The 23,070-nt window shown below is 46.6% G+C and overlaps 1 protein-coding gene across 2 annotated transcripts in view; it reads left to right on the forward strand.

Annotated features, from left to right (window-relative positions):
- Positions 1-22,731, forward strand: part of RRP1B (ribosomal RNA processing 1B) — a 28,245-nt gene extending 5,514 nt beyond the window's left edge. Inside the window, exons 2-16 of one of the 2 annotated variants that reach the window (XM_081086502.1) lie at positions 2,629-2,711; positions 4,409-4,466; positions 5,674-5,759; positions 6,125-6,186; positions 6,545-6,674; positions 7,573-7,637; positions 8,119-8,300; positions 10,128-10,222; positions 11,149-11,246; positions 12,733-12,752; positions 13,482-13,613; positions 14,170-14,915; positions 17,847-17,996; positions 19,246-19,309; positions 20,116-22,731. In XM_081086502.1, the coding sequence (XP_080942628.1) occupies positions 2,629-2,711; positions 4,409-4,466; positions 5,674-5,759; positions 6,125-6,186; positions 6,545-6,674; positions 7,573-7,637; positions 8,119-8,300; positions 10,128-10,222; positions 11,149-11,246; positions 12,733-12,752; positions 13,482-13,613; positions 14,170-14,915; positions 17,847-17,996; positions 19,246-19,309; positions 20,116-20,309 (2,165 nt within the window). In that variant the 3' untranslated portion in view covers positions 20,310-22,731. The remainder of the gene's footprint in view (positions 1-2,628; positions 2,712-4,408; positions 4,467-5,673; positions 5,760-6,124; positions 6,187-6,544; positions 6,675-7,572; positions 7,638-8,118; positions 8,301-10,127; positions 10,223-11,148; positions 11,247-12,732; positions 12,753-13,481; positions 13,614-14,169; positions 14,916-17,846; positions 17,997-19,245; positions 19,310-20,115) is intronic. The other variant, XM_081086503.1, reaches the window with a different exon arrangement.
- The last annotated feature ends 339 nt before the right edge of the window (positions 22,732-23,070 follow it).

Below are 23,070 nucleotides of genomic sequence, written 5' to 3' on the forward strand. Positions count from 1 at the left end.
TGCTAAGATTTAAATTCTAACAGTTTTTATCCATCTTGTTTTTCTTTGCAATTTATTTTGTTGGAGGAACTGGGTCATTTGTCCTGAGGATTTCCCACATTTAGGGTTTTGCTGTCTCCATCCCATGGTCTCATTTGGCATGTTTCTCTGCCTGTGCGTTTCTTGCAAACTGGCATTAATAGTTAGACCTGATGAGGAGTAGGTTAATGTGCAGGAGGAAGAAACTCCTTTCAGTGTTCTTCCCGCTGGTCTAATAGTTAAGTCTACATGAAACAGGTAAGAAAGTAACCAAATTTTATTACATATGTACATATGGGAACCCCATATATCAGAGAGTCAGACCCCACATACAGGAGAGGGACAGAGACAAAGTTAAAATGAGGGATATGTGACCTGAGCTAAGGATGAGGTAAGGCACCTGGGGCTACAGAGGGGAGAGCAGATGTCCAGTAATTAGTAGCTGCCCAGCCCTATACACAGGTCAAAAAAGCAACTTCTGGTGAAACTCTTATTATGGGCAAGGCCCCTAATTTAAATTCCCTAAGGGAGAGAGAAGCGTTGCCCGGGAGCCTGCAGGGTCTCGGTTGCCTTCAGCTCATGACAATCCACATACAACAGAGGCGGGTCTTTGGTGACTCATTCTGAACTACCATCGCAGCTTTTTTGTTTTTGTGAGATTATTTAGCAGGTGGTGCTGTGTTCTTGTTGCATCACATCTGGCATCGAATGAATAGTTGCTGATGTTTGCAATTTGCAAGTAGAGATGGACCAGTGGGTTTGTGTTTGTGTAGTGTTGTTCTGATTTATCCATTTTAAAGTTGCTCAGTAATTTTTAATCTAATGTTTTAGCAGCCATTGGTGATCTTTGCCCACATCCACTCGTTCATTAGTTTTAACATGAATGAATATAAGCACGGGTCCCTATCACAAAGTTACTACAGTCAGGACTGCAGTTGGCTCAGTTCTGTGGAATTTGTCAGTCACACAATCATGTTGTATTCTCTATAGGCAGATCCCCAGATGTGGCTTGTTTGTAACAGGAGGAGAGGAAAACCAATTGGCTGGTCATTGCCCAACCTCAAAGGAAATGCACTTCAATAAACTAATTTTACTATGGTTTCTGGTATAATTTAAGTGAGAACATAAGGAATCAAAATAGACCATAGTAAAATTATTAATATAAGAGAAGTCTTTAGTAACTTGGAAATCAATACCCATAAAGGTATAAAGCTCACTTTGTATGGACTAATTAAACTTCAGTCCATCAAAAGGATGTTTGTCACTTTGTAATTATCTTTTGGAATATTGAGGTCACATTGATTCCAAATATATACTTGTTTGCATTTACCTGGTTGATCTTAGTTTGCTCCTCCAAAAGACTTCCTCGTACCTCCTAGAGCAATGGTTCTCAACCGTGGCTGCACAGTAGAATCACCTGGGAATCTTTTTAAAATCCTGATTTCTGGGCCTCATCCTCCGGAAATTCTGTTTCTTTGTTACTCATGTTGTGGCCCCACCCCATAACAAAGAAACAGAATTTCCGGAGGATGAGGCCCAGAAATCAGGATTTTAAAAAGATTCCCAGGTGATTCTCATGTGCAGCCAAGGTTGAGAACCACTGTCCTAGTGGAACATTAGTCAAGACCATTTGTAAGATGCATAAAAGACTTGAGGGTTTGGTTTGTTCTCCACAGGCTTGGACACTCCTCATTTTATAATTTTCTAATTCCTTACGTCACGCAGCAATTACCCCATGGCCCAGACAGTGGTGGTGAACCTATGACACGCGTGTCAGAGGTGACACGCAAACTCATTTTTTTGGTTGATTTTTCTTTGTTAAATGGCATTTAAATATATAAAATAAATATAAAAAATATAAATCTTTGTTTTACTATGGTTGCAAATATCAAAAAATTTCTCTATGTGACACGGCACCAGAGTTAAGTTAGGGTTTTTCAAAATGCTGGCACGCCGAGCTCAAAAGGTTCGCCATCACTGGCCCAGCAGATAGAAGGCTGTGCGTGTCTTGTGGCTTGGTCATAGGTGGTACAAGCGGAGGTAGAGGACTTACATAATGAGAACAAGGCTAACCGCAGTGCCACTTAAAACAAGACTAACATTGCCCAGTAAATGAAAACCGTAACTGGGAGGGGGTTATGTCGGGGTACAGCAAGTGTGATCTTAAAAGGATCGTCTTAGCAAAAATATCCCTAAGCTTTGCCAGTGTCCCTGGGGCCAGTTGTGCATCTCTTATAGGATTTGCATTTTTACTTTGAAAGTCTAATGAAAATGATGGAGTGCAGGGGAGATGCTAGTTTCAGCAGAGGGGCATTGAGGGGAGCTCATTTTATAAATAAGTACCCCATTAGTTAATTTTTTGTTGTGATTCCTCACATTACTCAGGCAATAAGGACACACGATCACTACCACCCTGCCCCATAGCTGATAAAACTGCCAACTTTAAATGTGCTTGTTTTATAACAATGAGGAAATATGTGCTTCAATTAGAAAAGCCCTTTGCAGATGAAATGTATGTGGTTATTCTCACTGCTCATGTGGCAGTTCTGAACTTGAGGAAAAGAAATGCAAGGACTCTGAAATACGATTTTGTGTTGTTTTGCCCTCTAGGAGGTTTCAGTCAAGAAGAACTTCTAAAAATATGGAAAGGGCTCTTCTATTGCATGTGGGTGCAGGACGAACCCCTTCTGCAGGTAACATGAACTTCCCTTTGTCACATTACTGGATCTTTGACCTAGAGCCGTGGTCGGCAGACTGCGGCTCTTTGGCCCCTTGAGTGTGGCTCTTCCACAAAATACCACGTGCGGGCGCGCACATACAGTGTGATTGGAACTTCGTGGCCCATGCGCAGAAGTCGGTATTTTGTGGAAGAGCCACGCTCAAGGGGCCAAAGTGCCGCATGTGGCTCGTGAGCCGCAGTTTGCCGACCACTGGCCTAAAGGGATAAGAGAGACTTGTATCAGTCCCCTAATGTGCCAAACAAACTGAGAAGCATTGCTTAAGGATTCCCTGTCACCTCTTGTCATATGGAAGAGGATGCAGTGTCCACCCGTTGAGGTTAATTACCTTTTCAGATAATAAAGAATTCACATAAATTAAAGGTTTGTCATTTCTCTGCCGGTTTCATAGTCCCATGGTAGGGTTTACCTTAAAGTGTTTGTTTTCTCTTATTTGTGGTAAAAAATGTCCTGGCACTGGTCTCAGACCCTGCGAGCTGCCCGGCCCCATGCCGGCCTCTGCCAGTTTTAAGTGGTGCAGAGGACGGGGCAGCCGCCTCCCTGGGGTCAGGGTCTTCGTAGAGCCACTCGCGGCCCCTTCTGATGCCCACACTTACAGTCGGCGGAGACTTGTCACAGGTGTGTGTGTGCGTGGGGACCGTCTGCCGAGCACAGTGGGCACTCCCACCACAACTGTTTAGAAAAACAATTTCACTGCTGAAAGAGTTCAGTTGTGATGTGTAAAAGCAAAGTGAAGAGATAAGCCTTGAAATGCCATTCAAAACCCTGTAAACATCATGGGTGGATTTTACTTGCCTAGGTTTTTAAGGCACAACTCTGCCTTTTCCTCCAAGCCATGTAGTAACTCACTCTGATTATGGCTTTTTCTAACCTGAACATATTTTGAGTAGGATAGCAAGGCAAAATATTTTTAAATTACATTCAGAAGTAACAGCTAGCAGCTTTAGTGGAGGAAGGAAATGGAATAAGAAATTCGCTTTCAGGGAATTCATTAGAAATGGGTGAGGGAGACCTGAGGCGGGGGAAGTGCAGATAATATTTATGAGAATCTATATTTTACGTAACTCATAAAAATTCTTTTGTTGACAGTCCCCTTAGACCCAAACCACCAAATTCTCTACAAGCAAGCTAGCCGTCTCTGAGTAGGACTTGTGTTTCCAAAGGCACTTTTGCGCTGGTCAGAGCCTAAGGTGCTATTCCCTGTTCTTGCTTCCACCCTGCCGCTGCCGCCTGTCTGAGCCAGCCAGGGAGAGGGGATTCTAATTCCACTCACTGAGTTTCCTAGAGTGACCTGGGCGTCTGTGTTTCCATTACTGGGGGATTAGGATAGACATCTCAATTTAAGTTTTAATGTATCTTTTAAGCCAGGAATTGACAGCTAATTTATTTCTTCTGTAGGTCATTTGAACAGATAACTAGAGATACCTTTTAAGCAGACAGCTTAAACAAATCTCAGAGGCATATGAAATTGGCACAGTAGTCCATGGAAATTGGAGATTTTGCATAGATACTCACATGCACACTTCTGTGGAAGTGACAGAGGTACAGATCCTCACTCACCCACCTGCCCGAGCAGGTGTGGGCCTGGTGCTGTCATCTCACAATGTTGCCACATAGTAACCCCAATGTTTCTCCCCAACCCGCCTTTGCAGGAGGAGCTAGCGAACACGATTTCCCAGCTCATCCATGCTGTTAACAACTCTGAGGCTCGTAAGTCCTGATGTCTTCATGCCTCTCAAAACGTCCTTGCTTTTCGCATTTGGTAACTTGCCTGTGATATCTAATCCATATTGTTCCTTCTCCTACCTTCCAAGCTTCCGTTTCCCAGTGGTCTCATTTAATGTGAACCTGGGGTATCAGTGTGTAGATGTCAGGCGACAAACTCCTCCCATGGGAAGAAACTATGATAAACTTAGATACTGACTCTGAAAGAGGGTGCAGGAGTACCTTGTAGAATATCATACTGGATATCTCAAAGATTTCAAAAAAATATACCTTAAATAATCCTCCAGAATCTCCAAATTCTGAGTTACTTTAACACTCCTAGAAGCTATCCGTGCATATGTCAGTGTGTGCAGTACCCTCTGGATGCCAGGTTTATCCCCAAAACTAGAGCCATTAAGGTTGTCGCTGGTAATAAACTGTAAAGTAACCCCCCTTTACCAAAAAGGATAAACAGGGGAGAGACATTACTTCTGGGACACTCAGGCTCTGATTACTTCCAGGGGACAAACGAGACTGCAGAATGAGTTTTTCCTGCTCACCCTTCCTGTGAACAAAGCCATCCAATAGCCTTCATAGCCCTCAGAGGTTGTCTGAACTTGAGCAGAGCCCCAACTGACATGTAATGAACAAAATTCTACACATGGAATATGATATAGGTCTTCATGTATCAAGAAAGATTTGTACAAAAAGAAGTGAATAAAAAGATTTTTTTGACAAAATGCTAGTTTTGTGGCTCAGAAGAGAAAAATCGAATGTTTTGTTATAGCTCACCCAGCTGACGCTGAGCATGAAACAGAAAGCTGAGTTTCTACAAGAGTCATTCAAGTGTCCATCAAAATTACTGGCTTTGGATTCTTAGGTGTAGGTGGGTTGAAAAGACCAGTAGATGTGGTTCAGAAAATCTTCTGATTTAGAAACTTGGCTTTTAGGAGATAAAGAAAAATGCTCCAAAGAGCATTCTAGTTAAGCATTAAGATATTACCAGGTTTCCTGTTACTATAATGTGCTTTTGCTTAAATGTAAAAGAAATTATTGAGCATATTTAATGATTGACCAAATTTTCTAGCAGCCCAAGAATTCTTGAGAAAAGTAAAACATGAATAATCCTAGTTTGTTTCTTTTCATTACTTTTGTGCTTTATGGTAATGTGCTAACCTGAAACCAAGCATTCAGAGCCTTCTGTTCACTGCAGAGCACCTGTTCATTCAGACCTTTTGGCAAACCATTAACCGAGAGTGGAAAGGGATCGACAGGCTGCGCCTGGACAAGTACTACATGGTGAGATCAGCAGGCCTTCATCCCAGTTACTGCAAAGGCTCATGAGAGGGAGGGAACATTCAGCATCTTAAAAACAGTGGGAAGGTTTGATTGTGAAGCAGAGTTAGTTCTGGGACTGCTGAGATGACAGGCAAAGTGAACATTAGACAGCCTTTGAACCTGTACTCAGAGCCCTCTCTCTCGTCTCTTTCAAATGTTAGGGACCAGTTTGGGGACCTTTAGTTAGCATTTTATGATCTAAAGTTAAACGTGATTATTGTGGATATTTTCTCATTTGGGGATCCAGGCTACACCCGTGTCATTGTCTCATTCTACAAAGCTGATCAATCCTCCTTCCTTTTGTAACACAAGTTTTCTGTCTTTAGCTGATCCGTCTGGTCCTGAGGGAGTCCTTTGAAGTCCTGAAGCAGAATGGCTGGGAGGAAAGGTTGGTAAACTATTTGGGTTAGCATTTGGTGGCCTGAAAACTTTTAAGGTAATAGTTTGTTTTTCAAGCCTTTCAGTTAATCACCAAGTATGAATTGCCACATCTGTGCTATGAGAGGCAAAACCCCCTTTCGCATAAAGAACTTAAACCCAGCGGAGGAATATGAAAGAGTTGAGTACATAAGACAGTCAGCTTTTTATACTGATTTCTGTAGTTACTTTTTTCCTTGTAAAACTTTCTCAGTCTCGCATGACTTGTGGTGCAGTGTAGCATGAGACTAAATGTTACATATTCCCAGGGGGGGTGGGGGGAGTTGGCACACCACAGTTAATAGACCCATATGTGTTGTTTTCTTCAGCCGAATCAAGCTTTTCCTCGATGTCTTGATGAAGGAAGTCTTACACCCTGAGAGTCAGTCTCCAAATGGGGTGAAATTCCACTTCATTGATATTTATCTGGATGAACTATCCAAAGTGGGAGGGAAAGAGGTAAGAAACAATCCGATGTCTGCCAGCAGTGTGATGAGACCACAGCTGACCTGAACAGGGCTTGGCTCGTCAGGTCCTCCTGTGAGCTGGAATGCAATGCTGTTGGTGGCCCTCTGCACTGCCAGTGACAGAGCGTGAATCAGTTCAACCTGGCTTTTTTTTTTTTTTTCAACCTGGCTTTTGACACATTCCTTCCCCATCTAAGAATGTGTCCTAAGCAACTAATGAGACATGTGGGCATGATTCATGCACTAAGGATGTGTATGGAATCTAACTTAGGAAACGTTTGAAAGCACCTACATGGTCCAGTAAAGAATTTGAGAACATGAGGAAATGCTCAGAATACTGAGTTTTTAAAAAGCAGTAGTAAAGAAAGGCAGTAGGCCAAGCTGTGCAAGGTGTCTGACTTGTGTGAGTGCATTCATCCAGGAATAGGCAAAGGACTGGAGGGGAAACACTCTTTAGCGTGTCAGTGACTATCTGAATTAAAAATGGTGAGCAATTTTTACTTTTTCTTTCACAAGTGTTCTGCAGTGGACAAGTGTTTTTTTAAATTAAAGTATAAATGTTGTATTAAAAAAATACTCCCTCATCGCATTCTCTGACCGTCCATACAGAGCTGCTCCACAGAAGAGGAAGTGTGGAGCGGTGCTGGAGGGTCACTGTGCTAAGATGCCCGAGCGGCTCTAGGGCAGCTGTGGCTTTGGCCTGGCTCTGGGCACCCGGGTGATTCATGCACAGTGCGTTTGGCATTGTGAGATAAGTGTTGTTCAGTCTGATTCAATCTGTGTGAAAAAAACAAGTGGTACCTTTTTCAAGGACTTGTCAGAAAGGAGAAAAGGCTCTTTTTCCCCCTATTTTTATTTTTATTTTTTCCTATTTGATTTCTAAATTACAGCTTTTAGCAGATCAGAATCTCAAGTTTATTGATCCATTCTGCAAAATTGCTGCCAAGACTAAGGAGTAAGTGATTCACATGTTTGTTTTTGTTGCTTCAATTACTGTTAATTGGGAGAGGTGGGTTGTTCTGTGTTGTTCAGCATGATACAAGGTACCTGGGATGGTTGTCCAGAGCTAATAACAGCCAAATGCTTAATTCCCATTGGCAAGACGTTTGAAGCTTTGAGTCATAATTCAGCTTTGCTGTTTGATCCCAGTCATTCCAAGAATCACACACTCCCCCACCCAGAGTTCAGTCTGTTGCTGGTCCCACTGCTTCTGGCACAGATCCCTGGACTGGCTCCTTACAGCCACCACTGCTTAGCACAGAAGTGTAGTTAGGAATACGTGTGCTTGCTGAGCAGCTGGGTGGTCACACCGGGTCCTGGGTAGGCTGAAATGGGAGGTGCAGTGACCCTTACTTCTCATCCCTCTGTTCTCTTCAGACAATGAGTTCCAGACCATTGGTTTTAATCACATCCTCTTTGCTGTGCTTCCCCCTCAGCCATACACTGGTGCAGACTATAGCTAGGGGTGTTTTTGAAGTCATTGTAGATCAGTCTCCTTTTGTACCTGAAGAGACAATGGAAGAACAGAAAACTACAGTGGGTGACAGCAACCTCCCTGAAGAAGAGATAGCTGAAAATGAGGTGACATGGAGAAAAACATTCAGTAAAAAGAAGACAGGTAAGAGAGTGTCCTTAAGCACTCTTTAATACATTTGTTGGGATCTCAGTGACTACAGTCTAGAATTTATCGAAGGTGGCTTTGGCTTGAACACCTGAGAAAGGAAGCAGATGCATATTCCCAACCCCTGTTTTGTTCAGGGGTCCTCTGGGGAAGACCCTGTGCCACCCACCCGATTCTTTTTAATTTTTTTAATATATTTTATTGATTTTTTTACAGAGAGGAAGGGAGAGGGATAGAGAGTTAGAAACATCGATCAGCTGCCTCCTGCACACCCCCTACTGGGGATGTGCCCGCAACCACGGTACATGCCCTTGACTGGAATCGAACCTGGGACCCTTCAGTCCACAGGGCGATGCTCTATCCACTGAGCCAAACCAGTTAGGTCCCACCTAATTCTTATCTCCCAGGATGGCGGGACATTCCCCTAGGGTTTATCATTGTTGGTGTTGCATTGGGTTTTGTTTGTTTTTGTTATTTTGACTTTTCAGTTGTATTTCAACATCCTAATGTGGACTGGGATCTATAGAGGGTCCTCGACAGGAGGCCTGATGTGCATGTGTGTTGTGAGCGCACACTTGTTTCTGTAGCCTTCTGATCTCGGAGTTCCTTCGGGGTTCTTTTTCTTGTGAGTTTAAATGCCCACTGTGGGCTGACGCTGTTCTTACCACTGTTTTATATCCGTGCAGTCATGTAGAGAATATGCATTAAAGTTGTGGCCCATCAGAGCTCGGTGGTGCACGGCTGTAGTGCATGGTGAGGGCATCCCTGAAGCCATTTTGAAATGCAGAGTTTTCTAAACCCGTGACCAGACAAACATGTTTTTGAAAGCAAGACATAATACTCTATGTGGGAAGAGCCTGATTTGTTTTACATTTACATGTGCCTTACATAATCAGGGAGGATATATATCAAAATGTTAATATTAATAGCCCCATGTGGCAGAATTGTAAGTGACTTCTGTTTGTTTTATACTTTTGTCTGATTTTCTACATTTATCATGTATTATTATTTTAAAAAAAAAACAAGAAAAAGAAGAAACATTTTAATTTTAAATTCCACATAGGTGGTGGGTTAATTTAAAAGCCTGAATAGATTCTATGTGGTCATGGCAGCTGCCCCTGGGTCCCCCTGCTCCCCACGTTTCTATCTAAACTAGAGAGGCCTCTCTCCAGGAGCACCAGCACCTGCTGTCTTCTCTGGCTATACCCTGAGGTCACACCACTAATGAGCTCCTAGGAATCCAGAAACAGTTCAAGTTTGAAAAGTGGAGTTTTCATTAGTAATTTTTAGCTGCTTTCTCATGGGCTTTAGTGGTTTTTGAATTACTTATTAAATGTTAAAATTTGCATTTATATATTAACTTGTGCCTCCAGTAGCAGCCCCATGAAGTTAGTATACTACTATACAGATTTTTTTGACTACAGCCCAAACCTATCTGAAATTAGGGATAGACAGGCTCCTGAATCCACACTCCTTCCACAGCCAGAGTCACACGGTGCCTGAACCCCTGACCAGCAGCTTCCCGTCCCCTGCGCTGTCTGGAGGGGGCGACCATGTGTGCTGAACAGTATTGAAGGCCAGGGAGGCTTGTCTGTAATCGATTTAAAAGACAGAATTTATGATTGCTCCTGGATATTTTTTCATGTCCAGGGCCTGCAAACCCAGAACATCTTTGGGAAATTATACTAGTAAATGTATTGCAGGGTTTTTCTCTTTAAGGAAATTTTCTTTTTTAGTAAGAGACACCTAATTAGACAGTAGCTCCTTCGGGAGTCGTCATTGCTGTGTAATTGGAGAATTTTGTCTTTGGCTGTGTTTTGATAGCACTGGGCAAATATCACTCCAGAAAGGAAGGAATCAGTGATGAAGGTGAGACAGATGGTGGTGGAAGCATGGAAGACACTGGGCCACTTCTCCAGGTTGGTGGCAGTTGTTGCTTTTTTTAGAAGATAGATTTACTGTGGCGTGCCTGGCTAATTGGGAATTAGGGTCAGAGCTAATTAAACTCTAAGGCCTAATGTATGAAGTCCTTTCCATCCCTTCAGTCACTAATGTCACCTTCCTTATAATGAGCTTATTGCAGGCAAATCCAAATATGATGGAATTTTGCTAAGATATATTCCATACAGCAAAGTCAGCTCAGCGATACTTCTTATTTTTATTTTTGGTTAATCCTCACCCAAGAATATTTTTCCATTGATTTTTAGAGAGAGTGAAATGGAAGGGGAGAGACAGAGAGGTACATGGTACATGCCCTTGACCGGACTCCAGTCTGGGACCCTTCAGTCTGCAAGTCAACACTCTAGCCACTGAGCCAAACTGGCTAGGTCTTAGTAATACTTTTTAAATAAAGGTTATTATGTTACCAAGTGCAAATTGGACATCTTTGTAAATTACATTACAAAGAAGCACACCCAAGTGAATGGTATGTGGTATATTTTACCCCAAAGATCTTGCTTAAGTCTTTGGTTGCCCAGTCTTAGTGGTGCTTGTTCTGACGGCCCCTGTGAGTGCTTCCAGAGTCCCAGCTGGGGGTGCTCTGACCCTAGGACAGTGACGGCGAAGGTTTTGAGCTCGGCGTGCCAGCATTTTGAAAAACCCTAACTTAACTCTGGTGCCGTGTCACATATAGAAATTTTTTCATATTTGCAACCATAGTAAAACCAAGACTTACATTTTTGATATTTATTTTATATATTTAAATGCCATTTAACAAAGAAAAATCAACCAAAAAAATGAGTTCGCGTGTCATCTCTGACACGCGTGTCATAGGTTCGCCACCACTGCCCTAGGAGGTGCATTTCCAGGTCACTGCAGGTTTATGTTCCTTTTTCTTCTCACGTAGTTTGACTATAAGGCTGTTGCGGACCGACTCCTGGAAATAACCAACAGGAAAAACATCCCTCCCTTCAACAGGAAACGTCTCTGCAAGCTAATCAAGAAGTAAGTGATTGCTTGAGAAGGTGTCCCTTGATTCTCATTCATGTTCAAGTCCAGCCCTTCCATTTATCTCATGGTATAGGACATGTTATTACTATGCTTACATTTTTTATTTTTAGCATATATATGCACTTATAAACTGCAGTGTTTAATGATGACAGTCACCTGCCTACCACTCCACCCCACCTCCACCCCTCATGTCCCATTCTGCAAATGCAGCCACACTCAGCGGTTTCATAATGATGTAAAAAGAAGTCTGCCCTGACTGGTTAGAGCATTGGCTCATGCACTGAAGGTTTCAATTCCCTGTCAAGGGCATGTTCCTGGGTTGCAGGTTTGATCCCGGCCTGACTGGGGCTGTGTGCTGGAGACAACCCATCCATGTGTGTCTCTCTCATATCTGTCTTTCTCTAGCTTACTCTCCCTCCCTCCCTCCCTCTGCCCCTCCCTTCCACTCCCTCTAAAAAAAATCAATGGGGAAATACCCTGGGTGTGTGTATTAAAAAATAATTACAAAAGTAAATCTATTGATAATATCTAAAATTAGGTTGAGAAATTGCAATGTGAGCCCTAACTGGTTTGGCTCAGTCGATAGAGTGTCGGCCTATGGACTCAAGGGTCCCAGGTTCGATTCCGGTCGGGGGGATGTGCCTTGGTTGCAGGCACATCCCCAGTAGGGAGTGTGCAGGAGGCAGCTGATCGATGTTTCTAACTCTCTATCCCCCTCCCTTCCTCTCTGTAAAAAATCAATAAAATATGTTTAAAAAATTTTTAAAAAAAAATTGCAATGTGAGTGTACTGCTGAGGTGTTACCTGTTGGTGCGGTACTGAGCTGGGTAGGGATGTAGCTTTTTACCCCTTCCCCCACCCCTGGTGTGGTTATGCTGCATCCTCGTTGGTATCGTTATGACTGTACCAGTATTCACTGCAGAGCCCTGTGGCCTGTTATGATTGATGATATACAATAGCTGAGTTTGATCACACTCCATGTAAGCAGGCACTGTCTGAGCACTTAAATTACTTCACGTTATGTGGTAAAGCCTCATAAGCTGCCTTCTGTAATTCCCTCCTCTGACGCATGGTTGACTCGGGCACAGGGAAGTCACCGCCCGCCCAGAGTTGTAGCTACCAGTCACAGAGCTGGATTCAGTCCTCCTGCCACTCCCCCACTCTGCCCACTTCCTTTGTAATCTAATGCCCCAAATCTTATAGACTAAGCACTGCTTTCATTTCTCCACGTGGTAAGCAGGGGAGCTGAGTAGGGGCAGAGAATCTAGCTGTGTCAGCCTGTGGAGACAAGAAACAAAGTTCACTGAGGGTGATCTTGTCTTCATTTTTGGCCTTTGCGTCACACCACCTTTTCCCCCTCCCCTTCTAGAGGAAAAAATGTGAATTCTAAATATCACGTGTTTCTTAAAGTTTGTGCATATGTTTATAGAAGACAGAAAGAGGGGATTTCTTTATGAACTTCTGTTGTTTTCCTTTTCAGATTCCAAGATCTCTCTGAAGGTGAGGAAGGCAGAGCATTAGAACTGATGTTCTTACCTAAATGTGGACCTCACTGAGCACATTTAGGCCAAATAGTAAAAAAGCAAGGTGAAAAGCATAAGAAAGAGTAGTAGCCTTTATCTTTGAAAGATCGTCAGTTACGCCACTTGCTGCTCAGCTGAGAGAAGCCCGAAGAACCACTCTGTGGGGCTTTTTCTTTTTTTATCTCACCACCCACTCTCCCATCCCAGGAACCACGCTGAGCCAGACACGAGGCTGTATCTGTGCGGAGAGGGGGCATTTGAACAAGAAGGGTTTTTATTGGTCCATGTAGTTTTCAGTTTGACCTTTTTTAAGAACAGTCGATTTCTCAGGGTCCCTTTTGTTACTGTAAGATCCGTTGTCCCCTGGGGGAACTGCTGTCTATAAACGTGGTGACATCTGAGCAAATCAGTGGCTCACTGCCCCCATCCCTTGGGCCCCTGAGGTGCTTAGAACTAGGGTGCCCAGACCTGGTTGGCATATCTGGAGATGATGTCGCCCAAGATTTACAGTCCCTTGCCTTGAGTGAGAAAGTCACAAAGTTGAGAGCCTAAAGTCCCTGTGTTAGCAGCTTTGAAGTTTGGATGGAGAAGTAGTGAGGAACAGTGACCAGGAGGCAAATGAGGTGGGGAAGAGGCATGCTCTCAGGGCCCTGGGGACAGCTGTGAGGGCCTCAGCTAACTGACTACATGTGACTTTGGTGTCCAGCAGGCAGTATGTCTCAACTCGGTTTTGCTGAGGACATTTCTGCTGATGAAGATGACCAGACCCTCAGTCAAGGGAGGCATAAGAAAAAAGGAAATAAGCTTTTAGAGAAGACCGACATGGACAAAGGTGAAGGTGAGGCATAAGGCTTGGGACTACTAACAAGGCCTGAGAAGGAGGGGTGGGCTGCCCTCGGCAACCTTGGGCCCCTCTGTGGTCCTGAGAACCTCTGAGCCACTGTCTTGATAAATTGTTACAGAGCAAACGCTTTTGCTCTTATGGCTGAAAAGTAAAGATTGTTTCTGAGTATTTGATTTTTCTGGGACACCCGCATTCCCACTTCCAGTAGCATCTGAGAAGGAGATACACACTGCCCTGTGACTCGTTTGTCTTATTACCACCTGGATCTTTACCTTTGGCCTGAAAATTAGTAGAAATCTGAATATATTTCAGCTCCATTTATATTGAAAAGGCATTAGCAAGGTTTCTAATCACAGCTGGGAAAGGGAGGAAATGGGACCAAAGCAGAGAGCTCAGGGAGCTCACGTGCGCTGAGGATCAGAGCCTTTCTGGGGGTAAGACAGCCCCACAGGCGTTCTGTCGGCCACTCACTCTGCCCCACAACCCCCTGCGTGACCTGCTGTCTGCTTGGCGTGGGGGCGCCTGCTCACTGGTTTATGTGTCTTTCTAGGAAGCAGGTTCTTTCTTGCTGAGGAAGAGGAGAGTAAAGCTGGTGTTCACAAGAGGAAAAGGAAAAAGAAGAAGAACCACCTTCAACCTGAACACTTAGGGTCAGGGCTCAAAGCCGTTCCCCCAGAACAGAATGGGGACCCAAAACAGAACGGGGACCATGAGCCAGAGGCAGGTCCAGGAAGAGCCCAGAAGCTGGGTGGAATTGCGCTAGGGTCAGGGGTTTCGCCCAGCCCCCAGGGGCAGAGCAGCTCGGAGCACCCCCTCGTGCATCCTCCTACGCACAGCAGGAGGAAACGACCAAGGAAGAGGAGCCCGCGGTTCCAGGAACTGGTTGCCGAGTCCACAGTGTCACCTCTGGAGGACCTGTGTCAAGGTGGCCCTGACAGTGGTTATGCTGTGGTGCCTGTCCCGCAGGCTTCCCCAGCCAGTGGAGCCCCAGCCCTGAAGAGGAAGCGGAAACTCAGGGCTCCCCTGGCCAATGGCAGCCCGCCCACGCTGGCTTGGCCCCCGCCCCAGGAGGAAGGCCCTGCAGCCAGCCCAGCAGACGGAGGGGATTGCCCGGCCACACTGCCCCCGGGTGGGAGACTGAAGAAAAAGAAGGGGGAGCCCAGCCGTCTTGACCTCTACAACCCGTCCACTCAAAAAACTGCCATCTTCAAAAAGAGGAAGAAAATGAGAGAGATGCTGAACTTGGTTGAACACAGCCGAGGACTGGAATCTGAACTCAAGCTCGTCCAGGCTCTGGTAAGGCAACTGGGTTCCAGGCAGGGTGGCCACGGCTTCCTGCTGAAAGAAAGATCAGGGGCCCTGCCTCGGGCTTCCATTTGCGGTGGAGGGAGGAGGGCGAGACAGGTCAGGCCACTGAACTAAGCAGCTGTCATGGTTCATAGTTCCCTTTACCAACAGTAAAGAAACGTGACCCGTTTTTGTTTCTGAGACAGTCACCACCCTCCTCCTCATTCCACCCCCACCGTCCCCTGCCCCCACCACACTGCTCGCTTTGAGGGGCTACAGAAGGGCCACATCAAGCTGGGAGAATGGTCCGTGGCCCAGGCAGACAGGCCGCCCTTCAGTGTAAACAGGCAGACAAGTTCCTCCATCAAATGCTGGTCTTATTTTTCTTTCAACTCATGACCAATCCCGTGCCCATGCTTTTTTAATGAAAAGACTTTCTTTCCGCTTGGCTCTCTAGACCAGGGGTGGGCAAACTTTTTGACTCGAGGGCCACAATGGGTTCTTAAACTGGACCGGAGGGCCAGAACAAAAGCATGGATGGAGTGTTTGTGTGAACTAATATAAATTCAAAGTAAACATCATTACATAAAAGGGTACGGTCTTTTTTTTTTTTTTTTTTTTTTTTTTTTTTTTCTTTCTTAGTTTTATTCATTTCAAATGGGCCGGATCCGGCCCACGGGCCGTAGTTTGCCCACGGCTGCTCTAGACCCATATATGAATGAAAACCAGGCTCTGGTTCCACTATTCACACCCTCACTCCGGACATACCGTGCATTCAGTGGTCGGCAAACATAACTTCATTGGCGCACAGCCACGCCTGATGGTGCACACTCCCCGCTGCTTTCACTCCTCAGCTGCAGAGAGGAGTAGTTGTGGCAGACGCCTTGTGGCCCTCAGAGCCAAAAACATTAACCCCCGGCCCTTCACGAACAGGCTTGCTGATCCCTGTTCAGTACTTGTGTTTGTACGCACTACTGTGCAGCAGTGTGAATGTTAGGGGAGTTTCTGGTCAGTAAGAAGCCTTAGCTGGGGAAAGCAGAACATTCACCTGGACTTCGCTCTAATCCTAGATCTTCCCCTGACAAGCTGTGTCACCTTCCCTTGGCTCTGCAGCCCCTCCCTCCACTCACTATTCATTTGTTGCTCTTTCTTCACTAAGAATATCAGAAAATTACTTCTTCGCATCATTTTCACGGGCCTGCACCCTCTCTTCAAGAGGATTAGAACTGTTGCTAAATAAACCACAGGGTTATCGGGGGTTTTCCTCCAAAAAGGGCAATGTGTCTACATCTCTGCCAGCAGGGGTGGGAAGGCACATGGGAGAGGACTCCTGGGTCTGCCCCTCATGGGTGCTCAGGGAAGGCAGACAGCTTCCAAGCCAGGACCAAGGACTTGCCAAAACCACCCGTGTGACATTGGCCACATTGGGTTTCCCAGATCCCTGCAGTCCCAGAACTAGTGCCCAGTCTTTGCTGTGGGTGGTGATTTTTTTTTTTTTTTTCTGTAAAGCACCCAGTGAATGTTCTTCATCTGCCTTAAGTGGACCTCAGTAAGCTAAAGTTCGTTTATGGAAGAAGAAAAATACGTTTTATAAATCTAGTGTTGCCTGAATGTACTGTGTTACAAAGTCTCCAGTGTGTGCAGTGATGTCCTGGCCTCCACGTCACCACCACCCCTCACTGCCGGCCCAGAGCACCTTCCAGGCCGGCCAGCTCCATTCATGGACAGGGCCCTCTGTACAGAGCCCTGGATCGTTTACACTGGACGTTTTCTATGTTTAGATATTCAAATGCTTACCTCTGCTATCGTTTCCTGTAGTATTTAGTGTAGTAACATGCTGCACAGGCTTGTAGCCCAGGAGCAAAGGCTATGCCGCAGAAAGACAGAAATCTTCAAAACATGAGCCTTGAGTCTGAAAAAAATAAAAATAGTTCTTGTTGCTGAAAAGATAGGAAACTTCTGTATAAGTTTTTCTCTCTCCTGGGCCGCGACCAGCATGGCTAGAGAGCGGACGAGTCCTGAGTAGGGGCGGCCGGGGATTGAGAAAAGGAAAGAGCAGACACAGAGACAGTAGGGAAAGCTGGGACGAGGTGGGACAGTGACCCAGAGCTGGTGCAGCAAGTTTATTATATACAGCATGATACCAGAAGTTTTACTAGAGTTTAAGACAGGAAATTATGTGAAATCATGGTTAAGGATCAAGCTGCAATTCTTCATTCTTGTGGCTTCTTTGTAATCATCACTCCTGTCTGAGCCCGGATAATTGAGTCTGTTCCTGGCGCCTGGCTAAACTTAAATAATGAAACCCACCCCCTGGCGTCTGAGCTAAAGGTCAGGCCAACAACATACCTGCCTCTGGCAAGGTATGTTTCTAGGACATGGCTCTGCTGAAGCCACTGGAGTCAGCCAACAATCAGTTCATGCGCCTTCCCAGGCACACTCTACACTTCCAGGCCCGGCCAGTGTGGCTTAGTTGGTTGAGCATCAACCCATGTACCAAAATGTCACTTGTTCGATTCCCGGTCAGGGAACATGCCCAGGTTGCAGGCTTGATCACTGGTAGGGGGTGTGTGGGAGGCAACTGACTTATGTTTCTCTTTGGTGTTTCCATCTATCCCTCTCCCTTCCTCTCTCTAAAAAAATCATTTAAAAAAACATTTTTTTGAAAAAGTAGGAAACCTCTCGCCCTACTATGGTGAAGTGGCAATTCTGTTCATGAAGTGTGTGTCCTGCTGAGCCAGAAAAGGTGTTTGCGAGTCTGGTTCCGGAAATGGTGGGGGATGGGGCATCGGCACTGGTAAATAGCTCTCACTGAGATCCCCTTCGACCTGTGGCCTCGCTCCCCATGGTGTCTGCACCTGCCCTGCTTTCACTTCCTGTGTGTAGGTGTGGCGCAGGTGGCCCTGGGCGTGACCTCCCCTCTTCTCGTCCCTCACGCAGGGGAGCAGCGGAGCTTTCAGCCCTTTGAAGAAGAAGAAGCTGAGGACTGAGAATGACTTTGTGAAGTTTGACACCCCCTTCTTACCAAAGCCCCTGTTCTTCAGAAAAGCGAAAAGCAGCACCGCCACCCCTGGGGCCCCTGCTATGCAGGTAAGCGCACCGCGACCGAACCAGAGGGGCTGTGCCCAGCAGACGCTTGGCCTCTGCTCCTGTCCACGGTGCACGGGCGCCTGTTCCGGGAGCCCAGGTCTGCGGTGCGGGCTGTGCTGGGACTTCTGGGGCCGACCCTCGGGATTGACCAGAGGTGCCTCCTCTGAGAACTCATGGGAATAGGGGAGATCTAGAGAGATCAGTAGTGAAGGGGGCCCCCGAGGGCCCTGGATTTACAGATCAGATAGAGGAAGACCAGAGGGACCTGCCACGGACACTGGCAGGTGCTCAGACTAGAAGAAGGAACGAGTGCTGTCCCCAGTTGGGCGAGGTGAGCACTGTTCTGGGAAACCAGGTGGGAGGCCATGAAGGACGGGTCGCCTCTGCCAAGATGCAGACCAGTGTACGCGAGAGGCTCATCTGGGGTTGCCTCCAGGAGATGGAGGTCTTGGTGGAGCTGTGGAGACAGGGGCCTGGGCTGGCCCTGCTGGGGAGACCCACAATAGGTGGACTTTTTGAGAAAGCAGTAGTTGCTGTATAAATAGCCTCCAACCGGCAGAGTGACCACTGCCTATGTGAGTGTTTATGCCTAAGATACTTTCAGGATATTTGTAAATGACTCTGGGCTTATAGAAGCCAGGTTCCTCTGATGAAATGATAATGTTAAAGCAAAACGGTCTGAGGTAGAACTGGGGATTCACACAAAAATACGGGGTTCTAGGAATAAATTTGAGAAAATGCTCCAAATCAGTTTGGAGCTCTGTGCACAAAAGGCCAGGGATGTGGGTACATTGCTCACCAAAGTTCAGTCCCATTGTAGATATAATCTAATCAATTTGCTTCCAAGTTAAGGCTTAAATTCTAGGACGCAGTGAGTGGGAACTCCTTATAATTTTTCAATGTTGAACTTTTCCTATAACTTGGAGATTTCAGACATGGTCATTTTGCTCTGCTTTCTTCCCTGGAAGGCAGAGGCGGAGTCGGCAGTGAGGCAGTTTACTGCAGAGGAGTGCTGGCACTGCCCACCTCCCAGATCTATGAATGTGCCTGCCGAAGTGTTTCATGCAACCCAGACCTGGGGCATGTGCAGCGTGGTCCTGATGAGGCCACGGAGGCGGACACAGGCCCTGGGGCCTCCAGGCTGAGTGCTCTTGTGGGCTGGTGGGCACCTGTGAGTGCTCGGGGACGCAGACACACAGGGCGCCTCAGCTCTTTGTGCTCCTCTCACTCCCATTATGCTTTTCTTCAGCTCAACAAAACACCGTCCAGCTCCAAGAAGGTCACCTTCGGGTTGAACAGAAACATGACTGCGGGTGAGTGTGGGGTTTGCTTGCAGTCACCGTCTGCTCCTGGGGAGGAGGTGGGTTGGTCCCCACCTCCCCAGCGGGCGGCCAGGGGAGGTGGGGGTTGGGGGGCAGGAAGGAGCTGACCTGGTAGGAGGTGATGTGGATGGGTGGATGGCCTACCTGCCTAGAATATGTTAGTCGTCTTGACCTGAGATTTGATGCTCTGTAAGCTATAGCCGCCTCTACCTAAATTCAGAACCACTCTACCCAAGAGGCGGGAAAGGTGGGACATCTCGTGTTTCAGCTTTTAACATGGGTGTGATTCATTTGTGTTGGTTTTTTCCCAGAGGAAACCAATGTTTTTTTAAAGTATCTGAGTGTAAGACCTGACTCTCTTTAGGCACAAATATCTGTGCGCGTGCGCATCTGTATGTATGTACATACAAATGCACGCACACGCGCACAGGGGAGCAGCTATCAGGAGAGACGTGGGCAGGCCCGTTTCCCTCCATCTCTCCAGGTTGAGTCTGTAGACGGGGAGGCAGTGTGGGAGGAATAAATGCCAGAAAGAGGGCTCCTCCTGGGGCTCTTTATTGAACCCAAGTATCACAAGGGGGCCCTGAGGCCATTTTTCTTTGGGGAGTAAATTCATTCTTGCTGGTGACTTTCATTTCCTCAGAAAGCCCTGGAGGCCAGTTCTCTGCGGGGCTGCCCTGCACTGAGCGCCCTGGCTCCATCGGGGTCTCCTGGGCAGCATGGAGGCAGGACGCGGGGTGGGTTGGCAGGACAGAGAAATCATACCCACTAAAGTGTGGCTCACTCTCATTGGGCAGAATTCAAGAAGACAGACAAGAGCATCTTAGTCAGCCCCACAGGCCCCTCCCGAGTGGCCTTCAACCCTGAGCAGAGGCCCCTCCACGGAGTGCTGAAGACCCCCACCAACTCCCCTGCCAGCACCCCCCCAGGGACCAAGAAGCCGCTGACTGCCACCCCAAAGAGAAGGCCAACAGCTATGGACTTCTTCTAATAGTAGCAGAGTCCCTTTGTAAAAACTGCTTTTGTACAGAATACTCTATAAATTATAACTTTTAAAAGGTGGGGTGTTTTTTATTGCTTTATAAATTGTATATATGAGGGTCAGAGTGTGAGCCATGACGCTGCTGCGGGCATCTTGGTTGAAGCTTCACTACGAACACGGTTTGTGCTGGCGCTCACCGGGATTTCCACACTCGTGGGAACCTCGGTGACTCCCCTAGCGTGGGAGCCGAGAGCATGTGACCTTCACCACGGATAGATGCTGCTGGCACGTGTCAGCCTGGGGTCAGACTCCATCGGCTGTCGCCTGTGCACAGCTTGGGTACTCGTGTCTGCCTGCTTGGCTGATTTCTGGTGGTTTTTCATGTAAGTCTCCATTTAAAAAGCACCTAGGCTTTGTTCCCAGGCTCTGTGGGTAGTGGGCAGTTTTTGATCGGATGACTCTTTGACTGAATCCGAAATACAGCTGAGGATGAGCCTTCTAGTGGGGGCAGGAGAGCAGAGTCCGTGGCCTGTGGCCTTCCCTGTGTTGCTACCTCTCAGACAGCCCAAAGTGTCCTCATCGGAGAGCAGCAGCCCCCAGCGCACCCCCGTCCAGTCGTCGTGCTCTGGCTGCTCTGTATACGTAAATGTCTGTGCCAGCGGCCTATCGCCGGGCGTCCACATGAGCAGCTCTCCCATCTTAAGTGAAAACAGTGCTCCGAGGCCTGGCCACAGCACCCGGAGACCGAGCTGCTGGGAGGCAGGCGAGCAACTGCCAGGACCGTGTGTGTGTATTTACTTGTTCATAGGTATCTAATATCTGAAATGCTGAATCATGCACTTGCAGGTTTTTATAAAGTCCTCATTTTAATTAGAAAAGGTGGGAGGCACACAGACTTACAGTTGGAGAAACAAATGCAACTTGGAGCAGCGCTGCTTAATCCTTGATTTGATCCCAGAGCCTGAATGAGGGGCGAGATGCAGACTCGGAGTCAGGGGTCGCGTCAGGAAAGCCCCTGGCCCGGCTCATTCTCGAGTTTGCACAGTAACAAATTGCAGATGTACCTGGGGACACAGTTTTGCCTCAGGTGCCCAGTGCTTCCCCAGCCTGCTCTCCACTCAGGGACCTCAGGCCTCCTAGAGTGAAAGCCTCCCTCCCCCCAAGCAGGAGCCCCAGTTTCTCACCAAAACCAGGGCCAGCCCACATTGCTACTTGCAAGCTGAGGGCCCGGGGGTGCCACCCCTCCCTGGTCAGGGCTGTGGCTTCGGAAGAAAGGCCTTCTGGGATGACATGGTCCAGCTGAGTGGTTTCCTTAATCACGTGACCAGGGGGGCAGACTTACCCAGGAAGGCCCTGCTGCCAAGGAAGGGAACTGCTCTTTGCCTGCTCTATAACGAAGTGTTGTCACAGGTCAGGAAGAAAGAAACAGCGAACATTGTGCTGCTGTTAGCTCTTGTAGTGAGACGTCTTCATACAAGATGACCTTGTGGCTGCATGGTTTTAGTGAGCTACATTCGCCATCATACATAAAGTCACTCAAAACCAGAACTGATGCGTGAAAAGATTAGATTTGAGTTGTCAGATATTTTTAACTTCATTTTTTTTACAAAAGTATCATTATTGGTCAAATTATTTTTCTAACAACTTTTATTTCAGCTTTAAAGATAGGTCTTATAGTCAAATGGGCCATGTAATCCAGCCATGTTAAGATGTCTTAGCAAGACGTTCTAGGACAAAAAATGGTACATTTATTGTCATGATGTGTGCAGGACCTTCTCTTCATAGCGCTGTATGTCACCTGTCTCTTCTGGGCTGCCAGCGAGTGCCCTGTGCGTGCTCCTGCACGTGCCTGTCTGCGGACTGGGTCCTGAAGGAACAGTGTGTCTTGGGTTCCATCTGTCCTCTGACTCTGTCCTAACTTACTCCATTTTGTGGGTAAGTCCAGTAGGTTTACTGTGGCTTATTTTTAATGCCTAAATTTTGGCTACAAAAGAATAAAAAAACAATTTTTTAAAATTCTCATTACGTATACATACAAGAATGTCAGATAAACTATTTAGAATACTGGTTTTCTACTTGATGCATGCTATTTTCCTAGGTAAAATCGCCAAGGGGACTTGGCAGTCCAAAATTGGAAATTATTTAATGCTGTCGATCTTACAGTATTTTGTAAAACAACCGTCTGTACGACTTGGTATCACACTTTACAGCGTATTGTCCTTTCTAACTTTTACTGAACTGAAAGCACAAAGGGGAGTATAAAGCAGTTGTTAGTGTTGGAAAAAAATATGAAATTGAGTCCATATTTTGATTTTTGTGTGTTTTCTCTGAACTTACCTGACTGCTGGCAAGGACTGTTTGTTTACGACCACTTTGTGTTTGTCAGTACTCATCAAAGCCAAGTTCAATAAAAAAGTTGTCTTTGCCTCAGACTTGTATTGGATATGACTGTCAGTGTGCATAAAAATACGCCTCTCGGGGAACTGCTCAGTGCAGCAGGGGTGGGAGGTGTTGCCGCCGTTGTGAGGGTTTGAAAACAGACTGTTCAGGCACCTGTCCTTCTCATGTGTTCACTACACGGAGCCGGGGGGGTGGGAGGGGGCTGCTGGGGCAGTCTCCGCGGGATGGGGGAGCAGACACTGCCAGACCTACCTAAAGCACGGGCCTCGGCCTGTGAGGACGATGCAGAGGTGCCACTGTCCTGGGTGCCTCCCCAGCTCATCCCCAGACCGCCGCCAGGTGTTGAGGGCACCGTGAAACAGGAAGGCCC

Source organism: Myotis nattereri (genome assembly GCF_964212035.1).
Source record: "Myotis nattereri genome assembly, chromosome: 3".
NCBI classification, from domain to species: domain Eukaryota; kingdom Metazoa; phylum Chordata; class Mammalia; order Chiroptera; family Vespertilionidae; genus Myotis; species Myotis nattereri.